Genomic DNA, 14696 nt, shown 5'->3' with positions numbered 1-14696 from the left:
TCCACACTCAACCAGCTCTGTCTAATAGCACTTTAAAGCTCACAGCAATCAGGCCTTTCAGACCAACAGGAGGAGAAAGTAGTTAAAGAGGGACCAGTCAATGTATAGGAGGGAGTGGGGAGGGAAAGTGGGAACAAGGAGAGAGGAGAGGGAATGGGAGGTGAGGAACGAAGAGAGACGTGTGGATAGGAAGAAGACACTCACTGCCAGGAGGTTGGTCATCCTGGTCGTCTGGGAACAGATCATCCAGATTCTCTTTACTGGAGACAGAGTCCTTCTCCTAACAGGGGAAAACAGAGAGGGCAGATGATTGTTATTGTCATTTAGAGTAAACCAGGCAGATGAAAAGCGGTGGTGTGTGTGTTTGCGTCAGCCTGCCTGCGTGTTGTGTATGGTGTGGGTTAACTGACCGATGGCGACAGGTCCTCGTCGTACTTCTTCAGCTGGTTCATGAACTCCAGGTGTTTCTTCTCCTCCTCCAGCTGAGCCACGCTCTGCTCACTCTTCTGCAGCTTTTGCTGGGTGCCAGCCAGCTCGTCCCTCAGCCACTGGTTCTCCTGGCACAACCGGCGAACCTGTGCCCGCAGCTTCTGCTTCTCCGACTCTACAGAGCTCAGGTGGCCCGACAGCGCCATCATCACCTGGGCCAAACACAGCAGGGGAACGGGGGGGTCGAGGAAGAACACTGGTGGTAAATTAATGGATAATCCTCTGTTTCAGTCTGGTTTACTGACACTCAGACCATTTAAGTAGTAGGTGACTGTGGGTTCTCCATCTAGCTGTCTAATTTGAAGGTTCATTCGATCAGATCCCAGAGGGCTCTAGCTCCAGCACACCCAGATCCAGAGGTATGTAGCAGACAAACAGTGTACTGACCTGTGCCTCGCTCAGGCCCAGCTCCAGCATCTCCAGGGACCTGCGGATCATGAGGGACTTCTCCTCCACCAGGACACCCTGGTCTTCCTGCTTCAGGCAGCGCAGCGTGCCCAGCAGGCCCTCCAAGATAGAGTTGTGCTCCTGCTTCAGAGCCTCCAGGCCCTGGATCACCTGCTTGGTCCTGGAGATAATCTCATCCTGAGACAGCTTCTCCCCAGGGTCCTCCTCCTCCTTCACACACACCATGGTGGACATGTTCTCACGCATCCTGTACCAGGCACAAAGAAGAGGAATGGATTTAGTTGTCAGAAGTACAGATACCCTGGCCTAAGTACATTATAAATGCGCTGGCCCTTTAATTCACTGTCGCTAAATGCATTAGCCCTACACCATATTTGTTTACTTTTGACCTGTATCCATTGTGTTAGAGACTCAGACACTTTTGCTTGATATAACTTATGTCCTCACAGCTGGGAGCCATATGACATTTTATCATCAGACAGCCTTTCCAACATCCACTTTAATCTAGCCCGTCTCAGTCAATATGCTCCTCTCCGTGTGTCTGCGTGGGAGAATAAGTATGTTTGTTGTACAAAGCGTGCTTATCAACCAATGACACACATACAGGCAGGGCTTCTGTGCTGAAGACAGACCTTGATGTATGGTAAGTCGAGAAAGAATGAAGAGTGTCTGGGAAATGTATTTGAAGACCTTCTGCTCTGACAGCTGCTCCTCTATTAGTTCAAACACAGAGCCTAGCTGAGGACTTGACGATGTAAATAAGCTTGGACAAAAGGAGCAGTGGAGCATTCTAGACTGCAATGTTTGAGAGACGCGCTGTCACTGGCAATTCCAGGCCCCTCCCAAAACATTCTCCCACCTGGCGAATAAACGTTTAGAACACTCAATGAATAGACGTAAAGGTCCAGCTCAAAGACTACCACCACATACATTTTGCATTTTTGTCATTTAGCAGACGCCCCAAATGCAATTAGGGTTAAGTGGTCCTCTGTAGCTCAGCTGGTAGAGCACGGTGCTTGTAACGCCAAGGTAGTGGGTTCGATCCCCGGGACCACCCATACACAAAAAAAATTATGCACGCATGACTGTAAGTCGCTTTGGATAAAAGCGTCTGCTAAATGGCATATTAATTTTTAAAAAAGTGCCTTGCTCAAAGGCATATAGACAGATTTTTAACTAGTCGGCTAGGATTCGAACCAGCAACCTTCTGCCCGATTCACATCAGAAACACGAATTACGAATTAATTCATCAAAAAAAATATCAACACTAGGCCTATAGGCTATGCCTACGCTGCGTTGTATGCCATTGCCTCGTGAGTAAATATGAGCTGAAAAAACATTGTAGGCTATTCCGTTAAAACAACTACAGCCTATGTGCATGTTGTAATCAAAATTCTAATCTTAACTGGCGGATTTCAAACGATCCTTTTGTGAGGCGCAGCCGGGAACTCTGTAGATGGCGAGTGGTGGGAACGATAAACCAGAATTGGAGGATCTATCATCGTTTAAATCTCCAGTTTGGGAACATTTTGACTTCACAGTCGATTAAAACGGCAATGGACAGAGTTGTGTATAAGAAGTTAATAGTATGTTCTCCACTGCTCAACGAGAATAGCCTATGCAGCGGCACTTGTAGCTTGTTGTTGTTGTCGGCCAATCACAAGTCATCAAAGCGCCACTAGTCATAGAGCCTCCGTGTGTGGCAAAGCAAGTTAGGAGATTATCTAATCAATGGAAGATGAAATTAAAATGATGGAATTCAAAGTTAAATGAGAAGTATATGCTACAACGAACAAGAGCCAACAGGTAGGCTGCTATTTAAAGTGAAACTGACAGCTTTTTAGCAACATGAAATCTTATTAAAATCTGTTCATATACACCCCGAGGAAGAATGACACCAGTTTTTTTATATTTTCTGACAAGTGAACACTTAGATATGGTAATTTCATAAATTCATAGAATGTTTGGGAATTACGTATATATAGTAAGGCATTTGTGAAAATTCTATATCAACATAGAGTGGGAAAGCGGCTGTACGTTTGGACAATTAATAGACACTGCAGCAAATAAAAGCTAATAAAACACATCTGCCTCGTCCAGGACCGGAGTCTACGCAGACCGGAGCGCCATAGCCAATCAGAGCTTTACAGTAGGCCTTTATGCAAATAACCATTTTGCCACACTGGTCAAACAACCATGAAAAGGTAGACACTCTCACCCTCAGTTATGCACATCCACAACTAATGCTAGCCAGAGCAAGATTAGCTCAAATCTAACGAGGGAACATTAGATAAACCCTGTCAAACATTTTCAGATAGTTGGCCGTCAAAATTGCACTGATAAACGATGGGGAATAGTAGCCTGCTCGTCCTTCTGCTGCTTGCCTGCCAATGCATGCTTGTCCCAACCCAGATTTTGACAACTGAATGGGAACTGTCCTGCCTGCCTGCCCATTTGATCAATTCCAAATACATTTGATTGGCAACTAAGGGTGCATTCGTAAATTGCCTCCAGCGTGTCAGAGTACGCCGTTTGTAAATTCAGAGCGTTCAGAGCGCACACTGCACTATTGACACTGGACGCTCTGGACGAGAGGTAGGGTTGATACGAGCGTTCCTTACAATGGCAGTCAAGCACCCAAACTAGCTAAAGTTGGCTAGCTTGCTAGCTACTTCCAGACAAATGAGAGAACACCTCACTCTGACCATTTTAAACCGGGTGGGCATTACACGACTTTCAAAATCCTAATCACTGAGCCTCTCACATTAAACAACCGTCTTTCCTGTAGTTTTTTTGTGTGTTGCCAATGTAGTGGTGCGCACACTAAACGATGTGGCACAGACAGTGGTCACACACAACAAGAATCTTCACTTGGTCGTGAGGATTCTCAATACCATGCTGTCTCGCGAAAACAATGTGATTTCATTTAACGTAGCTATGAGCTGTAGCTCAAAGCAGCCTCATAAATGTTCAGTCAGACATTCATGCTTGCCATACAGAGTTGAAATATCTAGCCAACATTTTGAATTGAATAACATTGCTTGTGAACTTCAGAGCTGTAACGATTTGGCACTTTGGCTTTGGTTGAAGTCAAGTAGAAACGCATAACCGTAGTAGTCACTGCTTCTGCTCCAGAGTCTACACATTCTGGGTGATGTGAAACAACAGCATCTTACTGGCTTCTTCTCTGACGAGCTCTCATTGGCTATTGCTGATCACAGTTCTCAGAACATCTCACATTACAAGAGCATTGCCGATTTTGTGCCGATAAAATCAAACCTGTTTAAAAATATCAGGACGTCTAGGACTGTTCAAAGACGAGATCGGTAGCCCTTGGATTGCGTCTTTGACCCGCTCACATTAAACGAGCATCGGTGACGGCCGCGCACCTGAGTAGTCAACGACCTAGGGATTTTGTCTCCGATCTCAAAAACTTGTCTATGACAACTAAATCGAGGCCAAAATTGTGTAGTGTACACCCGGCTTTACTTGCCCTAGCAGAGCTGGTTAGGCTGTTTACATGTTATCTAGAGCGTTAGTGACTAACTGTGATGCTGGCAACAATTTAATTTAATCAAATCACCACAGCTATCCCCATTGAGACAGTGTCTGTGCCTCGATCTAGGTTGAGCAAAACTAAACATGGCGGTGTTCGCATTAGCAATCTCACTGGAATAAAGACCTCCTCCATTCGTGTCATTATTGAAAGAGATTGTGATATCTCACATCTCAAAATAGGGCTACTTAATGTTAGATCCCTCACTTCCAAGGCAGTCATAGTCAATGAACTAATCGCTGATCATAACCTTGATGTGATTGGCCTGACTAAAACATGGCTCAAGCCTGATGAATTTACTGTGTTAAATGAGGCCTCTCCTCCTGGTTACACTAGTGACCATATCCCGTGCGCATCCCGCAAAAGGTGGAGGTGTTGCTAACATTTGACAGTAAATTTCAATTTACAAAAAAATTAAAAGATTTTTCGTCTTTTGAGCTTTTAGTAATGAAATCTATGCAGCCTCTCAATCACTTTTTATAGCTAATGTTTATAGGCCTCCTGGGCCGTATACAGTGTTTCGCACAGAGTTCCCTGAATTCCTATCGGACCTTGTAGTCATGGCAGATAATATTCTAATTTTTGGTGACTTTAATATTCACATGGAAAAGTCCACAGACCCACTCCAAAAGGCTTTTGGAGCCATCATCGACTCAGTGGGTTTTGTCCAACATGTCTCGGGACCTACTCATTGCCACAGTCATACTATTGGACCACCAACTTATTATGTTTGCAGTGGCAACAAGTAATCTACTCAGACTCCAACCAAGGATCATCAAAAGCCGTGCTATAAATTATTGTACAACCCAAAGGTTCCTAGATGCCCTTCCAGACTCCCTCCACCTACCCAAGAATGTCGGAGTACAAAAATCAGTTAACCACCTAACTGAGGATCTACATTGCGTAATACCCTAGATGCAGTCGCAAATTTGCTCCCTGGTAAACAGAAAATACTCGAGCCCTGAAGCAAGCTTCCAGAAATTCTAGCCCGTCACTAAAAGTGGCAGTAACCTTGACATGGAATATGTAAAAAAAACTAAAATCAGCCTATATCGAATCTCCCATTCCCCTCAAATTTTAGAAAAAGCTGTTGCGCAGCAACTCGCTGCCTTCCTGAAGACAAATAATGTATATGAAATGCTTCAGTCTGGTTTTAGACCCCATCATAGCACTGAGACTGCAATTGTGAAGGTGGTAAATTACCTTTTAATGGCGTCAGACCAAGGCTCTGCATCTGTCCTCGTGCTCCTAGACCTTAGTGCTGCTTTTGACACCATCGATCACCACATTCTTTTGGAGAGATTGGAAACCCTAATTGGTCTACAAGTTCTTGCCTGGTTTAGATCTTATCTGTCGGAAAGATTTCAGTTCGTCTCTGTTGATGGTTTGTCCTCTGACAAATCAATTGTACGTTTCGGCGTTCCTCAAGGTTCCGTTTTAGGACCACTATTGTTTTCACTATATATTCTACCTCTTGGTGATGTCATTCGGAAACACAATGTCAACTTTCACTGCTATGCGGACGACACAGCTGTACATTCCGATGAAACATGGTGAAGCCCCAAAATTGCCTACCCTGTAAGCCTGTGTTTCAGACATAAGGAAGTGGATGGTGGCAAACATTTTTATTTTAAACTTGGACAAAACAAAGATGCTAGTTCTAGGTCCCAAGAAACAAAGAGATCTGCTGTTGGATCTGACAATTAATCTTGATGGTCGTCTCAAATAAAACTGTGAAGGACCTCAGCGTTACTTTTTTCCATCTTCGTAACATTGCAAAAATCTGAAAAGTTTTGTCCAAATATTTTACAGAAAAGCATGCTTTTGTCACTTCTAGATTAGACTACTGCAATGCTCTACTGTCCGGCTACCAGGATTAAGCACTAGATAAACTTCAGTTAGTGCTAAATACGGCTGCTAGAATCTTGACTAGAACCAACAAAAAATATCATATTAAGCCTGGCTTCCTGTTAAGCCTAGGGCTGATTTTAAGGTTTTACTGCTAACCTACAAAGCATTACATGGGCATGCTCCTACCCATCTCTCCAATTTGGTCCTGCCGTACATACCTACACGTACGCTACAGTCACAAGACGCAGGCCTCAGGGCTTTCTTCTATAGAGCTCAATTTTTATGGAATGGTCTGCCTATCCATGTGAGAGACGCAGACTCGGTCTTGACCTTTAAGTCTTTACTGAAGACTCATCTCTTCAGTAGGTCCTATGATTGAGTGTAGTCTGGCCCAGGGGTGCGAAGGTGAACGGCAAGGCACTGGAGCGACGAACCGCCCTTGCTGTCTCTGCCTGGCCGACTCTCCTCTCTCCACTGGGATTCTCTGCCTCTGACCCTATTACAGGGGCTGAGTCACTGGCTTACTAGTGATCTTCCATGCCGTCCCTAGGAGGGGTGCGTCACTTGAGTGGATTGAGTCACAGACGTGATCTTCCTGTCCAGTTTTGCGCCCTCTCGGGCTTGTGCAGTGGAGTTGATCTTCGTGGGCTATACTCAGCCTTGTCTCAGGGTAGTAAGTTGGTGGTCTGTTGATATCCCTCTAGTGGTGTCGGGCTGTGCTTTGGCAAAGTGGGTGGAGTTATATCCTGCCTGGTTGGCCCTGTCTGGGGGTATCGTCGGACGGGGCCACAGTGTTCCCCGACCCCCCCCGTCTCAGCCTCCAGTATCTATGCGGCAATAGTCTATGTGCCGGGGGGCTAGGGTCAGTCTGTTATATCTGGTGTAATTCTCCTGTCCTGTGTGAATTTAAGTACGATCCCTCGCTCTCCCTCCCCTCCCGGAGGATCTGAGCCCTAGGACCATGCCTCAGGACTACCTGGCCTGATGACTCCAGTTTCAACTGTTCTGCCTACGGCTATGGAACGCTGACCTGTTCACCGGACGTGCTACCTTGTCCCGGACCTGCTGTTTTTGACTCTCTCGATCACACCTGCTGTCTCGACCTCTGAATGACCCTGCTGGTCATCTATGAACGTTTGAACATATTGAAGAACAATCTGGCCTTAATGGCCATGTACTATCTCCACCCGGCACAGCCAGAAGAGGACTGGCCACCCCTCAGAGCCTGGTTCCTCTCTAGGTTTCTTCCTCCACCCCTCAGAGCCTGGTTCATCTCTAGGTTTCTTCCTCCACCCCTCAGAGCCTGGTTCATCTCTAGGTTTCTTCCTCCACCCCTCAGAGCCTGGTTCATCTCTAGGTTTCTTCCTCCACCCCTCAGAGCCTGGTTCATCTCTAGGTTTCTTCCTCCACCCCTCAGAGCCTGGTTCATCTCTAGGTTTCTTCCTCCACCCCTCAGAGCCTGGTTCATCTCTAGGTTTCTTCCTCCACCCCTCAGAGCCTGGTTCATCTCTAGGTTTCTTCCTCCACCCCTCAGAGCCTGGTTCATCTCTAGGTTTCTTCCTCCACCCCTCAGAGCCTGGTTCATCTCTAGGTTTCTTCCTCCACCCCTCAGAGCCTGGTCCCTCTCTAGGTTTCTTCCTCCACCCCTCAGAGCCTGGTTCCTCTATAGGTTTCTTCCTAGGTTCCTGCCTTTCTAGGTAGTTTTTCCTAGCCACCTGCTTCTACATCTACATTGCTTGCTGTTTGGGGTTTTAGGCTGGGTTTCTGTATAGCACTTTGTGACATCTGCTGATGTATAAAGGGCTTTATGAATACATTTTATTTTAATTACTTTTTTTGCTGACGTTTACTGACACCGGTCATATTCAGCGGGTGTTACACATTCGTAAAATCATCAGTTATTCTGCGCTCTGGCACACTCTGAAATCGGAGTAAATAGCCAGAGTGAATTTTCAAATGCAAGAGATATGCTAACTAGATAAGTCATTCAAGTTCAGCATAGCTAGATAGCAAAGTGATTCTAATTTCTTGCTAGCTAACCAAATGACATGCATCTCTAGCTGTAGCCACCGAAAAAACAATGAGGGGGAAAAAGTCGGTCACTCATCCAATGACATCCTCCCAGCATCTAGCTAGCTATCGTAAGGGTCTGTGTTTTTAGCTTGCTAAATAAATAGCTACATATAGATACGCTAGCCTATTAGCCACGTTATGACTGACTTGTGATTATTGGCCTTGCTAATTTGATTGTATTGACATTCCCAGCATTAATTACATTTGTCTGTTTTTGTCAGAAATTTTGAAACTGAAACAATGCATCCCGAATGGGTCGAGGCAGCAAACAATGTACCAGACCAGCTGTGACTTACAACCTGATAGCAATATTTTTTGGACTACCAAGAAATGTATTGGTAAATTATATTAATCATGCAATGAACTGCATCCATCTATTCTGCCAACAATGCCTTACCATACGTCATGGAATTTTGAGCCAAATAGAACCTATTTTTAAAACCTCTTATGAAGTTGGTTTTGTAGCATAAACTGGGAATTTGATATGACTGATATTATGATTGATTGTTTAATATCTGCAAAGTAGTTAAAACGCTGTCAGTTCCACTTTAATAATCTGAATGGAGGTGTTATTTGTAACTGTAGGACAGGAAGAAAGCGCATGCAGACTCAATTAGCCTAGCTAGCTGGCTAGCTAACTTAGCTAGCTATCTTCGCCAACTAGCTTCTCTCAGTTTGATGCAGTCAAGACAGGTACTACGTAATCATACTAGATGATAAAGAACCTAGCTATGACAAGCTAGAAGTTAGTCTACTAGCGCAAGTCGGCTCGGTTGGTTGCTGCCTCTCTCTCCCTCCTCGCTCCCATTTCACTCGCTCACAGTACACACACCGCAAGGCCCCTCCATTTCGTAACGGGTCCAACTTTTTAGACCTCTACTTAAGGCCCAACATAAGAATCCCTGTCACAACAGACAATGCCAGGTACATTGTGAATGATGTCACAGAAACTGGACTTGGGCCACAAATAGGTTGCTTTTAAATGTTGTGTATTTTGCCAAATAAACAAAGACTAAACAGTAACTGATGGAATATGATTTTTCCGCTGTCCGAAAACTAATAACCGTTACACACTTAATGGTAACATAAAACAACATACACCCCTGGTGGTGTAAAACACACATGAAACCGACAAACACCATTTTCTTTCTGTATCAAACTTTCATGCTCTAGTTTTTGTTTCTTTCTTCAGATGAAACCCAGAACAAAAAGGACCATAGGGAGGGAGAGGGAATTATTTTGATGTTATTGTTTAAAATGTAAATCTGGTTTATAGCGTAGCCCGGGGAGACTCAGTGTCCTCAAAGGGGTGTTAAACTCGTACAAGCACTTCCCTGGAGTCAGGTTTGTGCTGTTATGGAGATGTGGAGGGGCGGTTGGATACTCGAACAAACAGATTCCCTGCACAATCCTGCAGAATAAGGTGTTGAAAGGCTTTAGGGACTGAATGCATGCAGTAGGCTATGTCTAGAAAACAAATAGACCACGGGTGACCTACCGAGATTTACTTCATACTAACTGGGTATCAAAGCTGCTGTATGAGCCAATGAGCCAAAGTGAGAGAGCTGCCAGGAAGGCACCTCCAGACCTCTCTGCATGAAATCACTGACACTGGCAGTTACCACCACCACCACCACCATCTCAGACAGGTTCACGGACTTGAGGTTTTAGATGCAGGAATTTTTCTGCCATTGAAGTTTGGGTGGGCCGCCTAAGTATTTTTTTCGGACCAAACAGTGTTAAAAATTTTGGGGAAAAGCTTTCAGTGTAAACTTAAAAGACAAAAAACTAAGTATGTAGAAAAGATAATGGAGCTAGGGTAAGTGTACCGGTACCTATTAAGCCCACCAAAATCTAAGTTTAGACATTTCTAACATATACTGCCCTCATTTTTTTTATAAAAGTGGAGATAAATTGTAAGATTAATCTCTCATGTGAATCTTTATGACAGTATTTTTTTATAAGACAAATATTTGACAAAATATGTGAAAAGTCCAGGCTGTGCTTAATGGGTGGTGAATGTACCCTTTAAGCTCATGCATATTCCAAATAAGCCCACCTCTTCAATAATACATTTTAATTCATTTCCAAATGTTCAAAACTTACAAACGGACAATTCTTACGTACAATTGTATTATATTAATCTCCCCTAAAGTTATTAAAATAAATGGATCATTACTAATCCATGAAAGTAGCACTCATAACAGCGGTGTGGTCCAATCGTATCCACAGAGATCAATGTGGATTTAGGCTTTTGTTCTTGTCAACCAGTACACACCTGATTCAACTAATCAACTTATCATAGACTTCAATCGAGACATGATTAGTTGAATCAGGTGTGTTATTGCATGGTTAGAACAAAAACCTACACCCACACTGGCCCTCTGTGGATAAGAAAGACCACAAGAAACACAAAGACCGTACATAACTTTCAATGAATTATCTGAAATCTGATTTACATTTGCTGTACTGCTATTCTTGTTAATTAGTTCAACAAGATGTAGGACAGCCCAGCCCCCGAAGTGACTCCTATCAACTGTACGCAAGAGGGTTTATTGTCTTCTCAGAAATTCAGCCTTCTCTGTGCTGCTCTCCACATCCTGAGGTCTGATATCTGATTGGAGGTTAACTTTACAGTAATACCATTGGTCAACAACTCATTAGGGCTGGCAGATATTTTGAATTAATTAGATTAATTTGAATGTATGTTTTAGCGCAATGTTCCAAATGCCTGTATCGCAAGAATGTAGGTGTTAATCTTTTTGTTCTAGTCTCCTTTGCTCCTTCTGTGCTGTGTGCACTTTCCCAGAGAGGAAGAGGTAGAGAGGGGCCCAACTCAGCAGAAAATATGTCTCCCTCCAGCAGATGGTGTTTTTTTGTTGTTTCGCCCACCAAGCAATACGTTTTTGTATGGAGGTCAATGAGAGTGTCGAATTTGGTCGACAACTTTTTTGGGGGGGCTTATTTCTTACGTGAGGTTTATTTAATCGAATAGAAGTTTCGTAATGCTTAGGTTGTTACGAGTGTACTGATATACAGTTGAAGTCTGAAGTTTACATACACCTTAGCCAAATACATTTAAACTCAGTTTTTCACAATTCCTGACATTTAATCCTAGTAAAACTTCCCTGTCTTAGGTCAGTTAGGATCACCACTTTATTTTAAGAATGTGAAATGTCAGAATAATAGTAGAGAGAATGATTTATTTCAGCTTTTATGTCTTTCATCACATTCCTAGTGGGTCAGAAGTTTACATACACTCAATTAGTATTTGGTAGCATTGCCTTTAAATTGTTTAACTTGGGTCAAACGTTTCGGGTAGCCTTCCACAAGCTTCCCACAATAAGTTGGGTGAATTTTGGCCCATTCCTCCTGACAGAGCTGGTGTAACTGAGTCAGGTTTGTAGGCCTCCTTGCTCGCACACGTCTTTTCAGTTCTGCCCACAAATGTTCTATAGGATTGAGGTCAGGGCTTTGTGATGGCCACTCCAATACCTTGACTTAGTTGTCCTTAAGCCATTTTGCCACAACTTTGGAAGTATGCTTGGGGTCATTGTCCATTTGGAAGACCCATTTGCGAACAAGCTTTAACTTCCTGACTGATGTCTTGAGATGTTGCTTCAATATATCCACATAATATTCCTTCCTCATGATGCCATCTATTTTGAAGTGCACCAGTCCCTCCTGCAGCAAAGCACCCCAAAGCATGATGCTGCCACCCCCGTGCTTCACGGTTGGGATGTTGTTCTTCGGCTTGCAAGAAGAAAAATCAAAATTTATAGAATTGCAGAAGATTGGCTTAAAAATGCAAAAATGTCACAATATCGCCAAGATGGGGGCCTCTAAAATTCTCTAAAATTAGCAGCATTGATGGGCCGGTGACATTTATCAATATATTTGCTTGTATTTACACCCCAAAAATGAAATGCTAATTAGCTCCTAATGTGGCTATCATAAAGAACTACAAATGCCATAATCTGGACAAGACTGCAGAATCGAGGCAAAGGTAAGAATCTCTGGATTAAACTATCTAATGTTAGGTAAATGTAGTAATGAATAAACTGGCTACATTTCTTTAAAATGGACAATTCTGTGAACTGTCTTGTGCAAGTTTTAAATTGACAGTACCTGTTAGCAAAGGTGTCAGCTAGAGATGACATGCAGGTGCTTGCAGGGATTTGTGGTTTTGCATGATGTCTACTTTGATGCTAATTAGCATTTTTGAATCAGAGAGTAAATAGAGCCGAATATATTGATAAAAGTCACCTTGTCCAAGAGAGATTTACATGGTCATCAAAACGTCACGGCAGGGTAAGCCTACACGAAACACAGCCCTTATTTAAGAATTCCCTATGGGAAAAATTAATGGTGGAAAAACGATTGGAACCATTTCCCTGCTTGACCGCAAGGTTTTATGACACCTCCACTGTGTGGCTCTTTGGTAGAGAAAGCAAAAACCAATCAGTGAAAAAGAGGAACCAACACAGTGCTTGTACTGGCGGACATTCTTGTATTAAGATGTAGAGATTGTGTAAGACTACTCAGAGGGTTAGTCAGCCTTATGCAAGCTGATAATCATCAACTGTGACTCCGGAGCTAGGATACTGAGAGAAACTTCCCACCCAACCAGCCAACCCACACTGACCACAACAGCATCCACAACTTCAGTGTGTGTGTGTGTCATTGTCCTTCCCATGCACTATGCAGCATCCGCGTTTTATAGATGGCAGCATCCCCTGGGCTTCAGTCTAAGGGATTTGCTGGTCGTTTGCATGGTTACTTTGCCCTTGGGCATCTTCACACTGAGGATGGAATCTAACAAGGCCATTCGACTGCACTGGCCCTCTCCTCCTCACACTGACACTCAGGTCAGGACATATCAGCTTCAAAACAACCCTTCACTTATTTTTTGCAAGTTAAGCAGACACGTGTAGACCCATGGATATTTTTGGTAATTCAATGCAGCTCCAGAAGCAAGAAATGGAGGGTGGGTACTGAAGGGGTGGGATAGGTACAGTGAGTGTGTGTATAGTATTATTTCAGCTGTACTATTCCTCCAAAAATGAAGAAAAAACAAAACATCGGCAAGCTCTGAGACAGGCAAGTTCCTCAGTTCCACGCAGCCTAGTAGAATTCACATTCACAGCCCCTTTTCAGCAGTGACTGACTTTCAAACCCCCAGCTGTCAGCCCAAATACACTGGGCTCAGTATCCCTAGTCACCACAGCGTCTACATCCTCCTCATCAACACAGACACACTTTCAGAGGGCACAAGAGTCCTCCTACAGAACATCTCTCCTGAATTTCAATGACAACCATCAACGCTAGGCAGGCAGTCACAGAAAAAAAAAACAGTAGCTCTGAGGGTGATGAGAACACATATCTAGCTACAGTAGACACAGATACTTGGCCAACTGAACTGTTGTTTTCATTAAGTTCCCCTTCTCGGTTATCTAGTTAACTATTCGTATTCTATACATTGAGGAATCTGTAGTACCAGTTCAGTGTCCTCAAATTTAGCTAGCCGCAGTTTTAGTACGTGCATTGTGGTTATAACAGATAGGAGGATTCAGGAAGTTTATGCTAACAACCTAATCTCAGGATAAATCACAAGTGTACTGTAGCTAGCTAGCCACAAATTATAATTTGTCAGATTAATTAAAAAGCCTGACTTCTGTTAATTGAACATAAATATATTGTTTTAAAGATGCAATGATATCAGCAAGTCTATGTTCGGCATCTAACTAGCTAACGTTAGCTGGTAGTCAACATTAGCTGCCACTGACAGACACTCCCAGCCAGTCAATCTTACCGTCCTGTTGGACATCCGTTGCCCCCAAGTAAAGTCCGACTTCAATCCAGAGTTTCTGATTCAAAACCCTCAAATGTTGTATACTTCTGAAATACCAAATTATTAACTGTTTATAAACTTTGCTCAGCTAACCTAGCGAATTATTATATATCTTGCGCTTTTCTTCCTTAATGACCGGAGATACCTAAACCAATGCGGTTTAGCTAGCTAACGTTAGCTGTCACGCCGCGGATTTGATTGCTTATCGCTGCATCATCGGTGACTACATACCAAAGTACGTCAAGAGATAGCTAAACAAAAAATGAGATATATTCTCCTGTGTTACACGATCTTTCAAGTTAGCTAAATACACGAGCTACTTTTCATTCCATGTAACTAGGTCTAACATCTTTAGAGACAATTTTGTCGGTCTAATGCTGTGCGAAAATGGCGTTACCGTCCTCGCGACCCAGCTCCCTTCCTTGATCATGATGTCATCATATTTAGATTAAAGCGGCAATCAGGAGT

At 43.4% G+C, this 14696-nt stretch overlaps 1 protein-coding gene across 9 annotated transcripts in view; it reads right to left on the bottom strand.

Moving 5' to 3' along the window:
* The window catches only part of LOC121544826 (kinesin light chain 1), a 34855-nt gene that overhangs the window by 15840 nt on the left and 4319 nt on the right, over positions 1-14696 (bottom strand). For 8 of the 9 annotated variants that reach the window (XM_041855014.2, XM_041855009.2, XM_041855010.2 and 5 more), the window contains exons 6-8: positions 877-1144; positions 411-641; positions 205-280 (exon numbers count right to left, since the gene is read on the bottom strand). In XM_041855014.2, coding sequence (XP_041710948.1) covers positions 205-280; positions 411-641; positions 877-1143 — 574 coding nt within the window. In that variant the 5' untranslated portion in view covers position 1144. Of the gene's footprint in view, positions 1-204; positions 281-410; positions 642-876; positions 1145-14189; positions 14667-14696 lie in introns of those variants that run through there. The other variant, XM_041855007.2, reaches the window with a different exon arrangement.

This window comes from Coregonus clupeaformis, chromosome 29, assembly GCF_020615455.1.
Source record: "Coregonus clupeaformis isolate EN_2021a chromosome 29, ASM2061545v1, whole genome shotgun sequence".
Lineage (NCBI taxonomy): Eukaryota > Metazoa > Chordata > Actinopteri > Salmoniformes > Salmonidae > Coregonus > Coregonus clupeaformis.
The sequence above is the reverse complement of the archived record's forward strand: the minus strand, read 5'-3'. Positions and strand labels throughout refer to the sequence as shown.